Raw genomic sequence first — 23110 nt, 5'->3', positions numbered from 1 at the left:
AAGATTATGAAATTCTTATTATCCCTATAAGCAACATGCAGAAATATTACATCCTGCCTGCAGGTGTAAATCTGATAGATCTCTGACAGGTGAGTAACTGTACAAAGCTTTTCCACGGAGAGCTGGAGCCTTACTGTTGACAGAAGCAGGGGAGGCACCACAGCCTCAATTTGTTCAATTTGCTTCTACCTGTATTTGCTTCATGCTGATTCTCTGGAATTAATATCTCCACCCAGCTATAAAGATCTGTTTGAATTCAATGTTGAATTAAGCAACCAACAGCATCCAACTCCCATTTCCAATGGGCAATCAGTAATAAATTTTCCAAAAGCTGTTCAAAGTCAAGGCTGTAAGTATTGGTTAGGAAACAAGGGACAGCCACTCCTCTGGATGCTCAGGTCATGCCCGTGGGCACATCTGTCTGTGTCAACACATCCATTACCTCTGTTAATAGAAAAAGAGAGGGAAAACAGAATATTGGAAGTATTGGTGTGCTGTAGTGGGGGATAACCTGTGCAAATACATTTAAAGTCAACATTTAATTCTCTTTCCAGCCTCTGCATCCACAACTATTGACAAAGCACACTGTGCTCTCTCTCACCACACTCCCTGGTCTGCTTTCACACCAGGTCACCTGGACTGATGGCAGCAGGGACAACCAGTAAGAGTTAAATCCACAGGGTGTCTCCTCTTCAGATCAAAGCACTCCACACAAAATAGTTCAGCAAAGAAAGCTGAAGCAGATTTTGGGATTGCACTTAAATTGGCAGCAACTTTTTATTGGCCTGGAGATAAAGCAACTGCATTGTATTGGGGTTTTTCTTCTTAAAGAAAGGAACATCTTTGTTTACAAATAGGTTTATATATTATTGTTTATATAAGAAGCTTGTTTTCAAAGTTTTCTTAAAAATGTAAGGACTGTTCCAAAGCATAGTTCTGGGCTGCATTTGATTAGGGTTCCTTCCTGCTATGACAGATAAAAGGCCACACTCTGTTCAACTTGCTGAAGGGGGTTTTGGTGAAATCCCAGCAATGGGAGTAGGAAGGATGTCTTGGTTTGAAGTACTGAGGAAAAAACCCATCTTTTCTCCCACCTGCATTTTTAAAAGCTCCTTGGCTTGTCAGTGCTCTGGAGAGAAGCAAGGGAGTTGCACAATCGCCACAAAAAGCTCCAGTGCAGCTTGGGGTGAACTTTTGTGGCCTACAAATATTCTTGGAATGGTTTGAGGGTTTCCAGGCCTGCTATAAAACTACACCCTCACTGACCCACCCCCTTTTGCCAGGCACACAGACAGACCTTGGTTCAAGTTCAGAAAATAAACACAAACAAGTGACATCAGGTTTAACCACTAGAAATAAATAGTTCAAATACCAGGGAGAGGAGTGTTGTCTCCCTCTCTGCAGCAGTGGTATCCACTCCCTTTTAATGATTTCTGTGTGTTTTGCAGTTAGAAAAGGCAGATTGGAAAACTTCTAAAGGAAGGATTTAGACCTTCCAGCACAGCTTCCTTTCTCTGAGCACTTGCACAGAGCCCTTCAAAGCAACGCACAGGCACACGTGGTCTCACAACTGAAGCTCAGGAACTGCTGCATGCAGAAAAGGAGACGTGAAATGTAATGGGAAAGGAGAACTTGCAGAAAGAAGAACAAAAAGGCCTGAGCCATCTGCCAGATATCACATCTCATGTCACTCCCACACACCACAATCTGTCATGAGTTCAAGTGTTGGAAGAAAATTTGGGATTCCTCCAGGAGAGCAGCGGGGTGAGGATCACAGGAGTGCCTGCAGCCAGTGGAGATCACTGTCAAGGTCTATCCTGTGCTGAGGAAAAATATAACTCAGGAATAGGAATTGCCATGGTAGTGTGATCCTTTAGAAGTTTAACAATATTGACATAGAGGATGTACAAACGACCACTGAAGGCAATTACCTGTGTCCTCAGATTTTCCTCCAGTGGAAAATGGATTGAAAGTGATGCAATACAGGCTCCTGCTGCAGATTTAAATTTGCTCAAAAATGTTTGAGTTTGCACGGTGTCTGCAAGCTTCATTATGGGATTCCTTTCTCACTGCTAGCAAAAGATCTAGTCAGCACCTTTCCCTCCTGTCCTTTCTGGTTCACAGACAGTGTGAATACAAACCTGTTTCTGGTGCTATTTTACAGAATCTGCACGCCAGGAACCTACTCCTAAATAAAAGCTACACTATGAGGCTGAGCTGCCTTAAGTGCTTCCCCAACTGCTCTCCCTAGAGTAATTAAATGAACACAAGAACTTCAAAACTTTAGAAGCCACCCACACACTACAGGTGCCTCAGTGTCCAAGCCAGCACTCCTACCCATTATCAAAGCACTTCAGATGGCAGCTTCTCACCCTTTCCTGAAGACCAAGAAAAATACTCAGCACCAGGCTTGCACCACTGCACTGGCTGTTCCAGGTACAGTCCAGAGGGTTTTCACCCCACACCTTCCTTCAGAAGACTGAAATTACAGGTTTTTTGATCCCAGCTTCCCATCAGCATGGGATTTAGGTGAACTACCAAGAAATCTGCCCACCTGGTACAGAGCTCTACTACTGACATTCAGCATCTTCCACGGGAGAAAGAGAGAAGCTGTCAGCAAACCAAGCAGCTGGGCCACACATCTGCACTTGAATGCAAAAATTGTATGTGTCCAGACACTCCAGAGAGAACCACTCACAGTGCACAGGTTAACTCTGAGTACTTTTAATGGACTGTACAGATTTCCACACCTGGTTTTGTGAAGGACATTTTATTCCACATGAACATGATACCATTCTGGCAGATGAACACTTCTTCTGCCCCTGATGAAGAACAAGTGGCCCCACAAGGCTCTTAGTGATGACTTCTCAAGAAGATGTATCTCTTGGATAATTAAAGTATGGAAAAGCTCTTGATGAAAAAAGCAGGATGCACTCCAAATTTTGTTCCCAGGCCTCTGGAATGATTTTCACAGACACCAGTAGGATCATATTGCAATGGAAGGAGCTTCCAATAACACAAGGTTGACTGACACGTTTTACTTCTACTTTGCAGCATACAAAATTAACTTTTGCTCTTCTTCCTGTAGAGATGTTCTACAAGTAAGAAGTAATGGATTAGAAGCTAGGCAAAATCCCAACCACATGAACCCAAGTTAAAGGATAAAAACAGAGAAGGCAAAGTCTAAGCTAAAACCTCTCATACCCAGCAAGAATTTTTTCTACACTCCCCTTCCCATACCCAGGTACACTAAGTTACTTACATTAACCAACTTTTATAAAAAAAAGTTTACAAAAACCCAAAACCAACCCAAACCAAAACTAATAAAATCAAAATTGCATCCACTTCAATCAGCATGTTTCCACCAGAAGAAGCCTGAACACAGTAGGCAAAAAGAAAATCCTGTTTCAAGGAAAATGCCATCTCCAGTATTCATATAATGTGCACCAGAGATTCCCAGAATCTCTGTATTCTGCTAGAAAGTTTAAGTATGTTGTAATGTATTATTTGCTGCAAACAGGATATTGTTGTATCAACCTGCCTGAAAACCTGAATTAAATTTTATACCAGTCATTTTGCATAATTCACTTTTTATGTAAAAACAGTCCACAGTTGAATCACTTCCTTTCCTCAAGGTAAAAGCTCAAGCTCACAGCAGTCATAAGGATGGCTCTTCAGCCTTCATCTTTTTTTTTGCCTGTCCACTGGACCCACGCTGCAGATCCTGCCTTTTCTTCTTCTGCTGCTGTAACCTCTCCTCCTTCCTCTGCAGGTACTCATCCATGTTATCAAACAAGGCCTTGTAGAGGTGACTGTAGTAGCTCTCTGCACCAACAAAACCTGCAGTTGGGCAAAGCAAGAACATAGGTGTTAATTCCCCCAGTGGTCTCATCAATTGCTTCCTGGACTGTCATTTTAGATAGTGACATTCCAGTTCATTTACTGTGGTCCTATCCACTGAATCAGCCTTCCACTATCTCAAGGGGCTTCAGGAGAACTGCAGAATGATTTTCACAAAGGCACGTAGTGACAGGATAAGGGGGGATGGCCTTAAGATGAAGGTGGGCAGATTTAGATTAAATATTGGGAAGAAATTCTTGACTGTGAGGGTGTGCAGGCTCCGGCACAGGTTGCTCAGTGCAGCTGAGGCTGTCCCTGGATCCCTGGAAGTGTCCAAGACCAGGCTGGACAGGGCTCAGATCAGCCTGGGACAGTGGAAAGCGTCCCTTGCCCATGGCAGGGGGATGGAATTAGATCATCTTTAATGTCCCTTCCAACCCAAACCACTCTGTGATTAAATATCAACACTTACACTGTGTAAGCCTGATTTGTGTTGGCAAGCATCTGGTCAGTATTCACCAGCCAGGCACAGTCTTAATTTTCAGGCTAAAAAATTCTCAGTCAAGCACCTCACAGTGAAGCAAAGAGAAGACACAGCTCACACGCTGAACACTTGCAAACTTCAGGGCTCCTGTTTTTGAGAACTGCTGAAGTTGTTCCCTGAGACCCAAGCACTACAAAGGGAGTTGCCACCTAACTGTGCTTAGCTGGCATTTCTCCTAGAGTATTAAATGAAAAGAAGGACAAAGGAGTAGACTTCAAATAGTCGTGTTCTATAGCACATAGATTCCTAAACATTTGTTCCAATGGCTTTGTTACACCTTCTGTGAATTCAGGGTAACATTCCTCACAGCATCCCCAAGAGTGTGGGTTTAGATGAGTTTAGCAGGGAACTAACTGCTATCCAAAAATCCCTAATCAGATTGTTTCTGTAGAGAAAACAGAATGAGACCAGCTGGCTCAGTCCGTATTTCTAAAAAATAGTTGGAATGGCACTTGACAAAGCCGGTTATCTTCAGTCCTCACCTTTTCCCACTTAGCAAAATTCACAGTCTTTAAAGGACAAATGAAGAGTAAACCAGTACCTGCTAAGATTATGTTGAGGTGCTACTCCACAGAAACCCACATACAGCATCCCCCTGTTTCTTGGCAGACAAACAAAGCAAGTTTCCCTTTGTGGTACTCAGGAAGGCACAAGCTTTCACTTTCAGGGGTGTTGCACTCATACAGGCTTTACTGGCCTTTGGCCCTGGGAGAAACTGCATGCTGCCTGTTTGAATAGCCATGCTGCTCTCCACCTGATCAGTCTGCACTAAATCCTTTTCTGGGATCAATTATGGCACAGTGTCATGTTGGGGAAGATGAAACAGGAAAACCTTATAAATATGATTGTCTGGCAAAAGATTTTGAGAATATGGAAACTATAAACGAGATTGAAATGAAAGCCATCTTTGAGACACCAAAGCTTAGTTACTGAACAACTGGAAAACAATAGTATGGCCAGCTGAAAGTAATCCCCTCTTGACTGAACAATTCCCTCTGCTTGCAGACAGCTCCAAGGGTCAGAGAAGACCCTACCAGCTTGGCAGAAGGGGTCCAAAGAGGAGTTTTTAGGGTATAAAATGCAACACAGTATGGTAATGTAATGATTCTTACAGGCTGTATGTAAATGCTATTGGATTTGTATCTTGTATTAGATTGGTTAGTGAAAATTAGAATATTCAACACAGAAGATTAATTGTATTGTAACAGGAACCTCGCTCTCTTACATCTTACTTTCTTACTCTCTCACCCTTCTTCTTACTCTTGCTCTCTTGGGCCTGCTCCAAGCTGCAGCTGGCAGCTCCAAGCAGGGCCCTTGCACCCAGGCCCTTTGCAATAAACCACAAGTTCCAAGACCTGGCTCCAGAAATCTCTTGTCTCCGTCCATCCCGACCGTCCAACCCCCCGTCGCTCCCACGCAGTGTCAAACTGTTTAATATGTACAAGGGGACACAGCTTCAAACTGAGAGTGGATTTAGATTCAATATCAGGAACAAATTCTCCCCAGTGAGGGTGGTAAGGCACTTTGAACAGGTTGCCCAGAGAAGCTGTGGATGCTCCATCCCTGGAAGTGTCCAAGGCCAGGCTGGATGAGGCTCTGATGAACCTGGACTAGTGGAAGGTGTCTCTGCTCACAGCAGGGAGTTGGAATTGGGTTGTCTTTAAGTTTCCTTTCAACCCACACCATCCTAGGATTCTGTGATATTTCCAGATCAACCATCTTAAATCATAGCATCTTAAATCCTACACAAACCTCATACAGGTGAGAAAAGTTTATAAAAGGAACAATATGCAGGGATTAGGACTGGATTCAAACAATGTAACAATCACTTGTTTCAGAAGATGTAACTACCTTGGAAGCACTAATTATGCACTGGAATAAGTGCTCATCAAGGGAGCCTCCCCTACTAATTAATGATAATGAACCTGTCATGTGAGCTGTGCTCCTTTCCCTGCTGCAGATGAGCCCGTGACTGTGTTTCACACTTGTTTGTTCCACGGGCAAATTATGCCCAGAACCTCTCCCCATGCCTGCTCTCTTCACTTCCCTGTGCTCATTTGCACTCAGACCTCATCCTCCTAATTATATGACTGCCTTTAACTATCAAGTCTGCAACATCTCCATGCAAACATCCCCCTTCCAAAGGAGCACCTGACTTGCAAAGACTGCACCACCTTAATTACAATTTAATGACCAACTTAATGACAGTACATGCTAAACCATGCAGTACTAGATATTAAGGAGACTTTATACCAGACTGAGCATTTCTGCAGCTCTTCCATCTTTATATATCTAGCCACCATGAACATACCATAAGACTGGTGGGACCTATAACACATTTTTAAGGAAGATTCCAGCAAAGTAGAGGACAGAAATTTCTACGAATGCAATTTCAATACATAATTGAGATTTTAACCCATGCCACAGCCCTTCTATAACCTGCAGCCACAACCACTGCTATAATTTCAGCTGGGTGTTATTTATAAGTACAAAAAAATCCTAGAAGCATAGGGTGCTTCTGAATAAGGAAACTAGGCATTATTTTTCTGACAGAGACTGGGAGTGGGGCAGGAAGCAAAAACAAAATGAGCCAGCCCTGACACTAAGCAATGTCCTCTGCTGTCCCATCCAGGGTCACACCTTCTAGTCACAGCAGGCTCCACATCATCTGCCCTGTCAAGTGGACCCAACAACCCAACTTTACAGCAGAGCTGCTCCTCCCACAGCTATTCCATCCTGACTGTACCTGTCATACAGTCTCACACCCAGGCAGGAGACAAGACAACGAACACCAATATTTGATACCACAGCAGTAAGACAGACTCCAGCAGCTCTGCCAGAGGCTGTCTGGATGCATCTCCATGATAAGGTGTCTGTGGAAAAATTACAAGGCTGCAATTCAGCTCTAAATACCTACATGGTTCTGTGATAACAGAGCCCTGAACACACTTCATTATCTGCACTGACTTCCACAGCAGACAGTGATGACACTGAGAAAAGACTGAGTAACTTCAACAGCCAGCTGAACTGACCTGAACTCCAATCTTTTTCCACATCTTATGCTTCAGCTGTAAAAACTGCATTCCCTAGAACTTTAGGCCAAATTTCTCACCTTCAAACACTGTCCAGTTGCCTTGAATGTATTTTGACATCTTCTGTAATCCTTTGTCATCAGTTACAGCCTGGGAAAAGAAGGAAAGCTGCGTGTTATTTTGGGATTAATACATAATTTCATGTTTCACAGCATGCTGAAAAATGCAACAGCTCTCAGAAGAGTGTAGTGAAACACAGCAAGCATAAAATCTCTATGATCTCTTCCAGGCTTCTCCTTTCTAGGACTGTTACTGAAACCTGGCCTGAGAGCTTTGCCATTTGAACAAAGAGATTGATTCCCACTTGCCAATCTGTGAGGAAAAGAAATATCCCAGGGAACACACTCAGAAGTTTCATTTAAAATCACTTCACAACCAGACCATAATTAGCTGGGGACTTACAAGGATAACAAATGAGTTTCCAGTTGTTTAATAGGCAATAAAAGAGAACTTGATAGCACATACCCCAATTTTGATTCCCTGTTGTCACTGAAAATCAAGTAATTCCCTTTACTGCCCCCAGAATGCCTTGTCTTTCAAAGGATGCCTCAGAGGCAGGCACAAGGAAAGTTGTGTGAAAAGCATTCTTGAGCAAATCCAAAGGGATTTTGTTGGTTTGTGGGGTTTTTTATTTTTTTTAAAACCATCAAGTAGCCCACAGAAAGCTCAAGCAGTGGTTTAAAGTACTGAATGCTGACAAATACTGACCCTGCTGTGCTAGATGGCAGCTTTAGCTGAGAACACACCCTGGTGTTCATAACAAGCTTTTGACACCTTTGCATCATACATGGGTGAGAAGGAGAATGAGATGTGTATCTAAGACTTTTACTCCATCTCATGACAGAGAGAAAAGTGCCTTTTTAGCTTTCATGGAACAGCAAACTCCACTTCTGTTGTGGCCTCAAGACATCACCAAACACTCAGGATTTTCAGCATTAAGAAAGTACCTTCCACTGTCCATCACATGCTCTGTACAAAAGAAGAGGAGCTTCCTTGTCTTCCTGCAAAATCCACAGGTGTCCTGTTTCCTCAAATGCAATGTCCCAGCCTTTGTGTTTCAGAGAGATCTGCTGTTTGTAAACCAGCTGCTGGGCAGTGGTATCAAGCTCAAAGATGTAGACTGTGGGAATACTTTTGAGAGGAAAAACTTAATTACCATTATTACCAAATCCACCTACAGCCATCACTTGCACAGCAAACTACAGACACCCACTCTAATTCCAAACAGAGCCAAAGCCAAGTGGTTAGAATGAACACTTCAAATGCTGTTTGCTTACATGATCTGAGTCAGAAGCTGTAAATACCCAAAGTGTCAAACAGCTTTTCAAGTGTTATGTGAAAGAAAAAGCACTCAGTGCTGCCTCCTCTTTAGAAGAAATGGTAGTAAAGGGAATTTCATAAGATTGCTAAGGACTTTTATGAGTGTTGCATCGTGACACGGTGGCCTAGAGGGCTGCACTTGAAGGAATATACAGCTGAACACAAGGCAAAACAAAACATCCCCAGCCCTTGTACATCCTGGCCCCGTGTTTCCTCCACTGAGGGAAAGGCATCACACTCTACAAAAATCAACTAAGCCAGGTAACCCCTGCACTCCCCTCTGCACTCAGAGCAAGTACAGGACACAGAGGCTAGCTGGGAGGCCACAGACATTCCTGGACATCAGGAGATCCACAATACCAAGAACTCCAGGCTCAGGGAAAGCCAGGACAACCAGCAGGGAAAGCTGCTCATGCCTTTGCAGCAGGTGGGATAATTTTAGGCATTATTACATCTGTTCTTACCTGTCACACAGAATGGCAACATAACCACCTTGACAGCAGTAGGTTATTCTTGACACGGTGTATTTCTATTAGGAATAGAGAAAAAAAAAAAAAAACAAACAGACACATCCTTTTAAGACGATTTGTGGGCAGAAAATTCACATTTCATTTCACTATGAGCCTTTAAAATTTAGCAGATGTCTTAATTTACAGCAAGTTAAGCAACATAATTACCTTCTAACTGCAGTCAAGGTTATATTTGTACCAGTGCTTGCTGTTTTATGAAGTTTTCCACATTTCTCTCTTCCACACTGTCCAGAGATCAAATGTAAAGGTCTGAGTGAACTACTCTTAGCAGGCAAACCAACAGATGAAGGAAAATACACTGCCTTCAAACATTCTCTCCTGCAATGCTAGTGGCAAAAACATTGACATTAAGCCTGCTCAGGCAGAGTATCACTCCAGCAGCTCAGATATTACAAACACAAGCTATTAGCTGCTGTTCTGTTTGTTAAAAAACGAAGATAGTGATGCATAGCTAATATCCCTAATATCCCTGCTGTGCTGCCTCCGTTTCAACGTGAGTCTGGGTAAAGCCATCCTGCTCCACAGAAAATGTATTCTGAACAACAAGGAAAGACTGCCTGAGGCCATTCTCCTCATTAAAAAAAATCAACAAAACCAACACAACAACAACAACAACAAACCCACATCACACTCCTAATTTAGAAGTTATACAGTTTTATCTGGGAGAGAAGCAGCACCTTTGCCACACAAACCATTCTACTTGAAATATAAAACAACTGATTTGTGGCTCCTGGAGTGGGAAGAACTTAGGAGGAGAAGAGAAACTGCAAAATGATGTCTTGGGGTGCTTTTTCAAAAGTGTCTATTATATAATGTGAATGGCAAAACTGCAACAGCAAAAAGCTGGTTCTCAAGTGTGTTTTATAAGCAGTGACAACACCAACACTGCTGATGACTAAAACCTTCCAAGTAGAGAAGCAGAGAGTAATTTCCTTCAGGGCAGAGAAAATACATCTTTTTGACACTGCCGGCAGAATTCTGATGCATCCTCAAATCTTCGTTTTTTTAACCTCCACCTCTTTCCTTAACACGACACAGGTGACTGAACAGAACCTCTGCTTCACTAAGTTATAGTAAATTTGGGAGTTACCACAGGATTTTACAGGATTGCAGCTACCAGCTGATGTATAGGCATTGTCAGGGTGCTTGTTTCACAGTTTTGCAATCCATGCAGGAAACCAAAACAAGCTGTACAGCTTCCAAAAATTCAAGTCAGCAAGTTTAACACCAGAAGCTAACTATTTTGTCAACAGCACACGATGCAACCACTAGGAGATAAACCAACTGTGGGAAAGAAAATTAATTCATGGTATAACAGAGCTGAAAACATTTTTTTTTTTTCCTCCGGCTCATGAGAAAAATTGTGTGATACAATTTCATAGGGGGAAGCAAGAAGAGCATGCACACACTTTTCACTCGTCTCAACCACCTGTTCAGACAGAAGAGGAACACTTAATAAAAAACATCAAAAGGACTGATATGGTTCAGAGCTCCTGGGAACAGATGGGACTGACCTCCTGCTACTCTGCAGAAATATGAAGTTATTAGTCCATATTTAGCACTGGGACCCAGGACCCCTGTTTCACACAGACATAAAAGATGGCTCCAAACATCAGGTAGGATGAGTGGGCTGGACCAGAAAGGTTCTCTGTAGCTGATGTGGCTAAATGCAGGACAGAGCCACCTGCACCACAGCTTTGGAGTAGAACTGACAGATCCTATTTACTGTAAGCCATGAGAGGATTCTTCAGACACTTAAAGGAACTTTAAGTTCACTTATATGCCAAGATATATATATAAGTGAAAGTTGAAACCTGTGCTATTTATTTCTAATTACAAAGCTGTGCCTGTCTGCCTGACAAACATGCAGGGAAGTGCCCACCTACACAGCCATGTGCATTGTTAGAGAGACAAAGAGTTCTGTGAACTTGAATTAGGCAGCAGCTCTCTCCCAACCCCACTGGAGAAGGGAGGAGGAGGTTGTTTTGATTTAAACCAAGTCTTATTCACAGCTGGAAAGAGACAAGAAAATGCAACTTCTTTCCAAGTTCTTTCCATGTGTGGATAAGTTAAAAAATCAGCAAAATGAACGCAAGACCCACAACAGTATTGTGGTCAAGGACAAGGCTATGAAATCTGTTAAGGAAGGGCTACAAGAACATTCTGTGATAAACAGATGTTCATTTGATATTCTCTGAACTCAAGTCAATGTTTATATGACACTGTTATCAGCCTGCCAACACCTTAAAATTAACTTTTGATGTCATCTGTGAGAAGAGGTGACCCCATAAAAATTAATGTACTGGTGCATTGGGGTAGAGTTGTGCAATTCATGTTCTGGACTTTAAACAAGCTTCTGCTGTCAAGAGGATCAGATGAGGTGAAAGCTCTGAAGCAGGAAAATATTTATACAGCACTATGGAATTAAGAAAATTACTCTCATTCTAGTGGGAAAATGAACTGAGGATCTGTAAGCCATCAGCTGAAACCAATGCTACACTGCTCAAAACACTCCTACATCCCCCAAACAGACACATATTCATCATCTGCCAAGCAAAATAAGCCCACATTTTTGTGCTCACATGGCTCACCATTACTGATTATTCCATCCTCATTGAGCTTCAAGCTGTGTTTAAAGCTCCAGTGCATTCTCACTGGCTATCAATAGTAAAAATGAAGTGTAACAATACAAAAAAAAGAAAAAAAAAAAAAAGAAAAAAAAAAGAAAAAGCACTTATATCCCCACCTGATCCCAGCTGCAGAGTCCTGTGCTTGTTACAGGCTGTAAAGTGCTGACTCAAGAGATTGTGTCCTTAAATTCAGACCACAAATGTCACTAGGTTGTGGAGACGATCTGCGACGTAGCTGGATGCACAGCATGGCTAAACACTGCCACCAGATGTCACCTCTGGCATTTCTAGCACTATGATGCCAACAGAACACCTGTGAGAGTGAGCAGTATCCAGGATTTCACAGGCCACCATGTGGCTTCCAACACCACCACACGTGGCAGTGGATGGAAAAACTGCAAAGCACTGCAGGAATAAGGTTTATTACTTAATTGCTGTGTTCTATTTATTAACCCACAGTCTGTGGGCTTTCCCTTTCTGTCTTTGCTTACTCACACTGAGGTAAATAAGCTAAATGGAAACTCCTCAAGCAAAGGGCACCTCCAATTTCTCCTGAGGTGATGACATCTCCTGACATCAGCATGAAGAATATCTCATGGAAGGGATTTTATTAGGAGACAAGGCAAGTATTACTAAACTACGTTTAAAAACATCCTAAGAGAGTTGGAGAGGTTTTCTGAGATCAGTCCTACCTGCAGCAACACATTTTTTGACATTTTTAGTTTATCCGATCCTACATTCAAAGTTTAATATTATTTTTATATTCTTGTAATCAGTGAATTAGGGTTCAATGTAAGATCAAACACTGCTAATTTACAAACAAGCCATCTTAATAACGCTAAGCCAGTCTAAGCAACAAACAGCATTTTTAATATTAATCACAATTTCCCACTAGTTAATTGCTTACTTGTCCTCAGCAATCCTATAAATCTAGAAGACAAACTGTTTTAAAATAAATCCATTATCACCTCTAAAACAAATGCTCAAATCCTGGTGCACCCAGAGTATCAGTGGATACCAGTTAGATGGGCTTGTTACCAAATCTTGTACCCTTTTCACTTGTTAAAAAGCCCAAAAACAGCTTTTTCAAAGATTTCAAGCACTGGCATCAAGCTGAAATGAGGCAGAGACCTTGTGAATGTGTGTGGATCAGGTGTGTGTTTTCAAGAAGGCTCTCAAGTCCAAGGAGCAGGTTCAGTTGTCCACATGGAAATCACCCTGATCTCCTGCTACCAGGAACTCCAGGCCAAACCCAAGAGACCCAGTATCTAAATGGGAAAGCTGTGATGAAAGTGGCTCCCCAGCTGCGGGGAGGTGAAGCACAACACACTTCCACTACCAAAACCACAACACAAAGGAGAGAAGGCAGAAGTTTGCAATTCAATTTCTGCCTGGATATGGATTCCATAATGGATTTTCCTCAAGAGCCATGCATGCCTTCCTAGTCACCTGACAACTGGGAGGCAGCTGTGGTCTGCAGGGAGTTTTTATAGAGATTGATGTGAAAAATCACATGCAGCAGGATGGGTGGTGAGGTGAACTCAAACAACCCAGCAGGTGAGTAGGTGGTTTAATTCCATGCACACAGCAGGGAGAAGGACAGTGCTATTTCACTGCTAACTGGTCTTATGTCACGTTAAATGACAAGAAAAAAACAAAACTAGATTTCAAGCACTACCAGAACGACTGCTCACATCAGGTGAGCATCTCAAATCACAGCAGCACCCCAAACCTGTGTGTGTGAGACTGCTGATGTACAAGCTAGAAGCTCAGGAGAGCTCCTGGGGTTGTCAGTTTTCATGTAGGACTCACACACTGAAATTTTGGACACTGTCCAGCTGCAAGAGAAACTAAAATAACAAACCCAACATTTTGATTCCACAGGGCATTACTGCAGGTCACTGGTTAAAAATATTACAAAGCTTCTTTTTGCTCAGGAAAATTGCAAATTTAACACTTGAAATTCTATGCATTTTTTAAAAATGGGTGAATGCTTAGATATTCCCAGTGTCACAGGATGTTTTCTGCCTAGGAAACCACAACACCTGTTGTTTTAAAGTGAAGGCCTTGTCCACTGTGCAGAACTTAAATTTGGGAAGAATCAGAAGCAGCTTCTTTTGGTCACTGCTTGGCGTATTTTAGGAATTCACACAAAACACAGGAATGGATTTCAGGGACTGTCTTCCCAAAATCCCAGACCACTGTAACAGTTTTTCTAAGTTCTAAGCCCAGTGACAGAAGGGAAGCACTTCTAACAAAATGCAACCAACACCTTTGGCAGTCCCAAGGATCAGAAGCACAGCAAAAGCACTGGCACACATGGACATACCTGGTCTGGTTTGGTTGCATGAGACCCACAGATGGTACTCAGCTGACAGCAGTGCACTTCTTCTCCACTTTTATACTCCCAAAGTCTCAGAGTCGAGTCCTGGACAGATGGAAGTGGACACAAGGCTATTACTACCAGCATTCAGGCAGAGAAGGCACTCCCGGCCTTCAGCTAAACCCTGCTTCCCTGAAGAGCTCCCCACAGAAGCTGCTAAATAGTCACTTAGTTAAGACCTCAAATTGCAGATAAAGCATTTTAATTAGCATAATTTCCCCCTGCATTCTAAATTATTCAATCATGCTAATTTAAATTCTCCCTTTGAAGTGGAAATTGGGTAGCTGGAGGAGGGCATTTCAAGCCTGTCTCCAACAGCACAGTCATGTATGTGCTCAGCATTTTAATGGAAATTCTTTCAGGCTGCCCTTCTCTGCCCCATGCTCTTGTTATCAACCAAATTCTCATTTGATTTAGCAACCTCCTGAAGTGAGACTAAACACCTCTATAGAAAAACAAAGCCAAAAGCATTTGCTAAGAGTCAAATACAGCCATGTGCAGCACTAGCACTAGAGCTGTTTCAATAATTAGAGAGACAAGAGCCTTAGGGAGGTAAGAACAGCAGCTGAAACCAACTGCCAGGAGTTACTGTGATCTTCCTATCTCCAAAGGAAACATTATTTGTTTCCTGTGCAATTTTGGTAGTCTAGGGAACAAAGAATATTGTTCCCCTTCTCTTAGGCCAACTCCATCTCTGTACAGGTGTAGTATGGCAGCAGTATGCCATCAGTTCTGGAAAAGGGCTGGAGAGGGAAGGAGGGGAACACTAATTTTACAGTTCTCATCCAAGCAGACAATGTCTGTCAGAGCAAGAGTTAAGGGTAATTTCATCATCTCAGAAAATGCCTTTTACTATAAGCACAGTAAAAGGTTCTTATGTCATACAGCAAAGGAATGGCTGAACACTGGACAGAACCAAGAAAAAGGGGGCAGGAGGAGGAAGGAGACCATGCTGTAAACCATGAGATTATTCCAAGTATCCCAAGGAATTTGGCCAAAACAAAAGTATAAATAATAAAACCAAAACCCAAATATACAAAAAACAAACACTTTTTGAAAAAAATTGCAATACATACCCCAGAAGCTGACAACAGGAGATCAGGACAGTCGGGTATTACAAGTATTTTGCTTACAAACCTAAAGGAAAAGTAGTCAAAAGTTTAACTCTCTTGCTTGACACCCTGGTCTTGAAACACACACAGTAAGAGAAAACAGCAGTTTTAAAGAGAACCCTACAATAAACAAACAGATTTTCCACATCAAGATAATTTGGAGGAAGAATAAAATGTCACCAGTACTTATCAAATATGCACTACACAAACTACTGACTTTCTACTTAATAAAGAACTGTATTTCCCTATTTGCACTCAGGGAATTCTACTGACTTCCTCCCAGCTGAAAACATTGTCATTTAGCTCAAAAAATGCCAATGGAGACAGATTTACTCAGGTAGCACATTCCCCTTTCTTAGTTCATGATGTACATTAAAAACATTAATCAACAGATCCTTTAAAACAACAGTGATGGCTCAGCCTCCAGAGTGCCACATCTCTCCAGTCACAGCTGGGAAATCATTTAACAGCCATCTTTACAGAATTTTAATGTGGCAATTTACCAGTGCCTACATTCAGCCAGAAGTTCTGTTTTACAGAATTTGGTGATCCTGCTTTGTCTTTGGTGAGCAATGACACCTGAACTTCTAGGGGTCATTATCTCATAGCTCACCCATCTCAAACACAGTGACCTGAGCAGAACATGACTTGAATGGGACAGTCTTGCCTTGGAAAACAGGCATAGCTTTAAAGCCACAGAGTAACAATATAAAAGGAAGAGATTTGGTCACTGTAATACAAATTTCCAGGACAAAGCAGGCACAAGAGATCCAGTGAGAATCACCCTAAGTCCCACTGGAGAAGAAAATCCAGGACTGTGAAATGAGACAACTTTTGTTTTATGTAATCCTTTTGTATTAATTTATAATTTAAATATTGAATTATTGAATCTATTTCAATTAATTTGCACTGCTTTTCACTAATGAACACCTTGGACACTTCCAGGGATGAGGCATTCACAAATTCCCTGGGCAACCTGTGCCAGGTGCCTCACCACCCTTACAGTAAAGAACTTTTTCCTAATATCTAATCTAAACCTACTCTCTGTCAGTTCAAAGCCATTCCCCCTTTCCTATCACTCCAAGCTCTTACAGACCCTCTCCATATTCCTTGCAGGCTCCCTTCTTTGAATGTATTTCATTGTTCATTCTCCAGCACACCAGTCTGGTGTCCAGGCAGGCATCCTCTATCCACCCTGGTGACACAGCCAGGTTTTTTCTGTATTACCACAGAACCTACAAAGTCTGAGTTCTGCACTGAGATGACATTAATTTAATTAATATATGTTCAAACCTCAAAAGACAGTTCCTGCTACTTTCCTTCCTAAGACTTAAGATGGGCTCCATTCTGAGCGAACCATTTCTGGAGCCTCTTGTAACCAGCATGTGCAGGGAGATGATTCTGCTCCTCTGCTCTGCACTGGTGAGGCCCCAGAGGAGGTTGTGTCCAGCTCTGGAGTCCTGGGGACAACAAAGACATGGACCTGTTGGAGCAGGTCCAGAGGAGGCCACAAAAACAAGCAGAGGGCAGGAGCACCTCTACTGTGAGGAAAGGCTGAAAGAATTTGGGGTTGTTCAGCCTGAAGAAGAGAAGGCTCTGGGCAGACCTTTACTGTAGCCTTCCAGTTCCTAAAGGGGTCTTATAAAAGAGATGGGACAGACTTTTTTAGAAGGGCCTCTTGCAATAGGAAGAGGGATAACGGCTTTGAACTCACTGTAGACTCAGATTAGATATAAGGAAGAATTTTTTTAATGAGGAGGTTGGTGAAGAACAGGTTGTGCAGAGAGGTGGTAGAGCCCAACCCCTGGAAACATTCAAGGCCAGCTTGGACAGCGCTCTGAGCAACCTGATCTTGTTACAGATGTCCCTGCTCCTGGCAGGGGGGTTGGACTGGATGACTCCTAAAGGTCACTCTCCACCCAGGCCATTCCATGATTCCATCACAGATGGAATCCAAGACGTTGTTTAATGTAATTTGAGAAGATTTTACCCACTGAGAGTGGATGAAGGTGGCTGTGCAGGGAATAGCTGCACACAATGGTTCTGGCATACAAGGCACTCACTCTCTGTGTCCCATGCAGTAGGAAACAATACTGTAGGGAGCCTTTGTCAAGCTGACTCTGATCTTCTCATCTCTGTCTGCAGTTAGGATATACTGGTCATCAGGACTCAGGGCCTGTTGGGAAAGAGGGAGCTTTAGTGCCCAGCACTTCAAGGCTTGAAATTCTTCTTGACTAAGAAAAAAAGTATCTCCTCACTCAAAAAGAAGGTACAAACACTAAACCACTCTTTTCCACCAACAGTGGAAGCATTGATCTTTGTGACAGTAACTTTCTCGCTAAGACAAGCAACACTGATTTCCAGGTCCACTGAAAGCCACTGAGCCCCAACAGTACAGCTGGAAGACCCCTTGCATAAAAGAAACTTATTGCATTGAAGAGCTCAGCTGACATGGCAGAGTGGATGAACTCCCATACACACTGTCACCAAGACTTCTGTGGCTGCAACAGGAAGACTTTTTCAACACTCATAAGCGTCTTTCCTTACCAAACTCTGCCAACACAAACTCTGTAGGAAAAAATCTGGACCACATTTCATTTATATAATTAAAAAAAAAAAAAAAAAAGTAAACCACAAATCTGGGACAAAAGCAACAATGAGAGACCCAAAAATGAGGAATGCAGTTTTGTAAATACAGAGGCAGACCCTTACCACATCCAATAGCAGAGAGACATGACCCAGCTCGAGTTTTCCATCTGATTGAGGTTCTGTTATTGAGTAAGAATAGACATCACCAGATTTATCTGCAACAAAAATCTTATCCTCTGCAGCTGTGATAACCAGGGATGTGCATCTCCTGTTCACAAACCTGAAAGACAAATGGCACAGCTTGAACAGCTCTGGATGGCAGCTTCAGCAAGTCTGGAAATTAAACAGACCAAGAGGCTGGGCAAAAAAGTGTTCTCAGATGCAACATTACAGTTGCAGTAGTGAGAATAACATTATGGGGCTGAAATAGCACTTTTGAGTCTAGTAAATGAGTGAATTATGTAATAGCAAACACCTGGGATGGGGAGAGGACCAGGAGACCATTAAAAGCTGCATGACTGCATTTTGCTTTAGTATTTCCTCAAATGAGAACCTCACCCAGGCAGCATGCCAGGACTCTAATGAAGGCTGGTAGACTTCCTTGCACTCTACATCATAAAAACAGGAGTTAAACATGTAGAAAAGACAAGGTAGGATTTGTCCCGATTAGGAATCCTTTGCAGCGACACTTTTTAAAACTGTGTAGGAACTACTCCTCCAGTTGTCACTCTGTACTGTAAAGGGAAGCCCTTCATGGAGAGCCTTGGAACTCTTCTCCTCATATCCCAAGTCACAGAGCCATAGGCTCTGTGTTCCTTGTCCAGACAAAGCTCTGAACTTGAACTCTTGAGTTTTCCTCATCACTGCCATCATCTCGCATTTCCAGCTGTCAGTCTAGCAGCTAACAGTTTTCTTAAAACTACTCAAATAAACATAAGGACCACAGGTGCTAGAAAACACAACCTGTGTGTTAGCACAGGACTGTGGGCACCAAGGATCACAGGAAATGGGTATTTATATTCACCTACTCTGAAACTCAGTGGCCATGTGGAGGCAAAAGGACAATACACTATGCTTCAGGTAGGAAGGAAGAAAGAAATTCCCAGGCTTTTTAGTAGTTGTTTAAAGAACACCACAACAACACAACAGGTGACACAGTTCCAGAAAGGGTTACTTTGCCAACCAGAAAGTCTTGCTCCAAGTTCATTGTACCACCTGTGATCTTAAGCACAAAGATTCAAAAATTCCCCTTTGTCTGACACAAACTGACTACAAAGGCCAGCATCGTGTGAAACCTTTATACAGCTTGCCACAAAACAGCAACACAAGTCACACAGCTCAAACTTTGGCATTGTTATCCATGCAGAAAGCCTTTTGCCTGTATTCCCAGTTTCCCAATATGAGGTAATGACATTCCCAAAAAATCCAGCCTAGTTAAACTTTCAGCAGAAACTAAAATAACTAACAATTATCAGTGTTAACAGTGGCATGTTACAGGCAAGACATAAAAAGCAGGGCAGCAGGGAAGACAGGACACAGAATGAACAGAATTGGGTATTGCTGGTCTTGTCATAGAATATCCTGAGCTGGAAGGAACCCACAAGGATTACTGAGTCCAACTCCTGGCCGTGCAAAGGACACCCCAACAATCCCACCATGTGTCTGAGAATGTTGTCCAAACCCTTGGTGCTGTAACCACTTCCCCATGGAACTGTTCCAGTGCTCAACAACTCTGGGTGAAAAACCTATTCCTAATATCCAACCTAAACGTCCCCTGGCACAGCTTCCTACCATGACCATTTCCTCACTATAACACTGTTTAACCCCAAGGGTCTATCCTGTATACTACACACAGAGACAAGCTACAGAGACTTGATTTTTTTTTTTTGCAACCAGGGTCACACATTTGTCAGAGACCAACAGAAGCAGAGATGTCACACGCTCAGCTACTTTCTCAGGAAGCCCTTCACAGTTCTGGTTTCTCTACAGAGACTTGTCACAAGCAGCAGCAGTGGAAAAGTTGGAACTGGAGGACCTCTGGTGGACAGCTACAGGCTGTTTCCTCAAGAGGAATGTACTGAAGAAAAGCAGCTGCAGCATGTCTAAAGATGTGCTTTTTGAAAAGATCACAACTTTTATAAAGTTCACAAACTCCCCAAAACTCCTCAAAACTCCTCAAAATCAGAAGGAACAGAATGCGCTCACTGAACTACTTGGCATCGTTCTTACAGGCCCAACCCCACTGCACCAAAAGTGGGTAAAGTTTCAGTTCTTAAAGACAGAAAACACTGGGTTTGGAATAAGGAAAGAGATTATCCTTCCTTGGACAGTGATATTAAATATCTGCACTCCGATTCTTGGTGATGGGAAGACAACACATTAATACTTAACAAATATTCTGAAATACCAAAAACATTAAATTTGTTTGAGTGAGGGAATTAAATAAATTAAAAAGGAAGCCAAGTAATAACAAATACCAACATCCCAAATACCCCCATTTTAGAACTCTAAATCCATCAGCCATAACTGCATAACAGCATCCTGCATCCTTACCTGACACTAACACATTCCCAGGAAGGCTTCGTACGGAACAGAATCAGGCGCTTGTTGTCATCTGTCAGAGCAAAATAATCTCCTGATGGGGAGAAGGCAAAAGCCAGGATGTCATCACTTCCTTTATCTGTCCCTTTTCCATCCTGCCTAATAGAGAGAAGGGGACCAACAGTTCAATACCTGATAGCTACTAAATTCCCTGAGGAGGTTGTTCTCAAGCCACCAGGAACATCAGGAATAAAGTAAAACTTTAAATGCTTTTATTTCTGCTTTAAATGTTGAGCCAACATGGACATTAATGCAAAGAAATAAGCCAAGACAAAATAAATTGATAGAAGGTCTAAGCCTGTATCAAAATCTGTTCAGAAAACAAAAGTTTGTGCTGGCACATTGACATAAATTATGAGGAAAGCAGTAAAATGCTTCCTGTCTGGCTACAAGCAAAACAATGCCCAGTGGTTGAATCTAAGCTAAGAAAAATACTTGTGTGTGTTTTGAACTATCATGACTTAGAGAACAGATCTGGAGAACTTATTTAAGTGCTTCATGTGTTTTTTGGTCTTAGATGTCTAGCAAAAACTGCAGGACTTTTCCACAAATGTCTTGACTAACAAAGAGAATTACTGACTTTGTTTTTCCACTTTGTTGTTTCTCTAAAAAAATAAAAGAGAAAAAGGTGCACAGTGGAACAAAACTCTGGATGAAATAGAAACAAAAAATAGATCTATCTATATCCATCAGGGTTAGCAAAACCAACCCATCAAGGAGTTAACCTGTGCTTTCTTTTACAGCCACACTAGCTCAGGAGATGCACCCTCCAGGAAAAGAACAGATTTTCTCACCCTTTCTCTCCTAAGGGCTGCTTCTCTGCACTGCTGCAATCATACACGAAGAGACTCTCATCACTGCAAGGGAAAAACAAACCAAAAATTATTGGGACTAGAACAACCAAGAGCTTAACTAAGAAGAGTGGCAATTCTTCTGTAAGATTCTCTTATTTTAATTTTTAGGCACAACTGCCCCCCATCTCGAGAATCACCTCTGACCAAACAGGCTCCCAGAGTGCTACAGATTGAACATTTTGGATTGTATGCACTTGTCAAAAAGGAAATCCTCCTCTGCTGGTGAAGTTACCCTGTATTTTGCATAAACCTCACTTCTGTCAGACTCAGCACATCTGTCAGTAACATCTACCAGTCACAGAACCACAGGATGGGTCAGGTTGAACAGGACCACCATAGGTCATCTGGTCCAACCTCCCTGCCCAACAGGGTTATTCCAGAGCACATGACATAGGGTTGTGTCCAGATGGTTCTGGAATATCTCCAGTGAGGGAGACTCCACAGCCTCTCTGGACAATCTGATCCAGTGTTCAGTCACAGCACAATAAAGAAATCCTTCCTCATGCTCAGGTGGAACTTCCTGAGCATCAGTTTCTGCCCGTTGCCTCTTGACCCATTGCTGGGCACCTCTGAGCAGAGCATGGCCCATCCCATGACACCGCCCTTCAAACACTACACAGAATCTTAAGAATCATTCAGGTTGGAAAGGACCTCTGGAAATCACTCAGTCCATCTCCATGCCCAGGCAGGGTCACCCAGAGCAGTGACACAGAACACATCCAGGTGGGTCTGGAATGTCTCCAGAGAGGAAGACTCCACACCCTCCCTGGGCATCTGCTCCAGAGCTCTGTCACCCTCAACGGAAAGAAATCCTTCTTTGTGTTGAGGTGCAACTTCTTGTGTTTTATGTTATGGCCATTGCTCCCCATCCTGCCACTGGGGAGCAGGAGTTGAAGAGAGTCTGGCACCATCCTCTTAGCACTCACCTTGGAGCTATTTATATGCCACTTTCTTATAGGCATAAAAGAGATCATTATTATATATATGTATGTGTAATATGTGCATGTATATATGTGTGTATATATGAAAAAAGAACGTTGTACACGTTCCTCAAATTTACAGTTTTACATATAATGTTATACACATACATGTAATACATCTGCCATACACGTTATATACACGTAATATATGCTATATATACACACGTTTTCTATAAATGATATACACATATACACATATACTATATTTGTATAACATGTATGTGTATATCTTTGTGTGTACATACACAACCGTGACAGAAAACCGCCAAGGCTCCAAAGTTTAAAAGTAATGTTTCTCTAACAGAAAACGCTGACGAGGAGCCCGGAAAGGCACGAACCGCAGCAGGACCAGCAGCTCCAGCACCGCCCCACCACCTCCCCTCACCTCACCACACCACACACGGGACCCTGCGAGCCCCCTCAGGGGCCACCGGGCGGCCTCCGCCGCTCCGAGCCGCCAGGCCCTCCCGCGCCCCGCCCCGCACTGACCCGCTGTGCCCGGACCGCGCCGCCAGCAGCCGCCCCCCGCCGCTCGCCACCGCCATCGCCCCTCGCAGCGCCAGCGCCGGGCGGGCCCCGGGGCTGCGCCCGCCGCCATCGCCGCCCGCCATGCGCCCGCGCCGCCACGTGCGGGA

General features: G+C 42.9%; 1 protein-coding gene across 1 annotated transcript; it reads right to left on the bottom strand.

Moving 5' to 3' along the window:
- Window positions 1-3312: 3312 nt before the first annotated feature.
- On the bottom strand, window positions 3313-23086 carry WDR4 (WD repeat domain 4). The gene is made up of 11 exons (XM_062515204.1): window positions 22965-23086; window positions 21436-21498; window positions 20594-20740; window positions 18164-18320; window positions 17515-17627; window positions 15416-15476; window positions 14286-14384; window positions 9261-9325; window positions 8424-8607; window positions 7497-7566; window positions 3313-3840 (listed from the first exon to the last, which is right to left on the bottom strand). Exons 1-11 carry the CDS (start codon window positions 23084-23086, stop codon window positions 3659-3661), a joined length of 1263 nt encoding a protein of 420 aa, XP_062371188.1. The 3' UTR covers window positions 3313-3658.
- Window positions 23087-23110: the final 24 nt, after the last annotated feature.

The sequence above is a fragment of the Cinclus cinclus genome, chromosome 2 (assembly GCF_963662255.1).
Source record: "Cinclus cinclus chromosome 2, bCinCin1.1, whole genome shotgun sequence".
NCBI lineage: Eukaryota > Metazoa > Chordata > Aves > Passeriformes > Cinclidae > Cinclus > Cinclus cinclus.
This window is presented reverse-complemented; position numbering and strand designations above follow the sequence as displayed.

Bases quoted from the DNA above. Each gene is read 5' to 3' on its own strand.
- WDR4 (XM_062515204.1), bottom strand. From the start codon at position 23,086: ATGGCGGGCGGCGATGGCGGCGGGCGCAGCCCCGGGGCCCGCCCGGCG. The intron at 20,741-21,435 runs GTGAGAAAATCT...TCTCTCTATTAG, and splicing joins CAGCCCTTAGGAGAGAAAGG to GCAGGATGGAAAAGGGACAG. The intron at 15,477-17,514 runs GTGAGTGCCTTG...CTTTTCCTTTAG, and splicing joins TACTGCATGGGACACAGAGA to GTTTGTAAGCAAAATACTTG.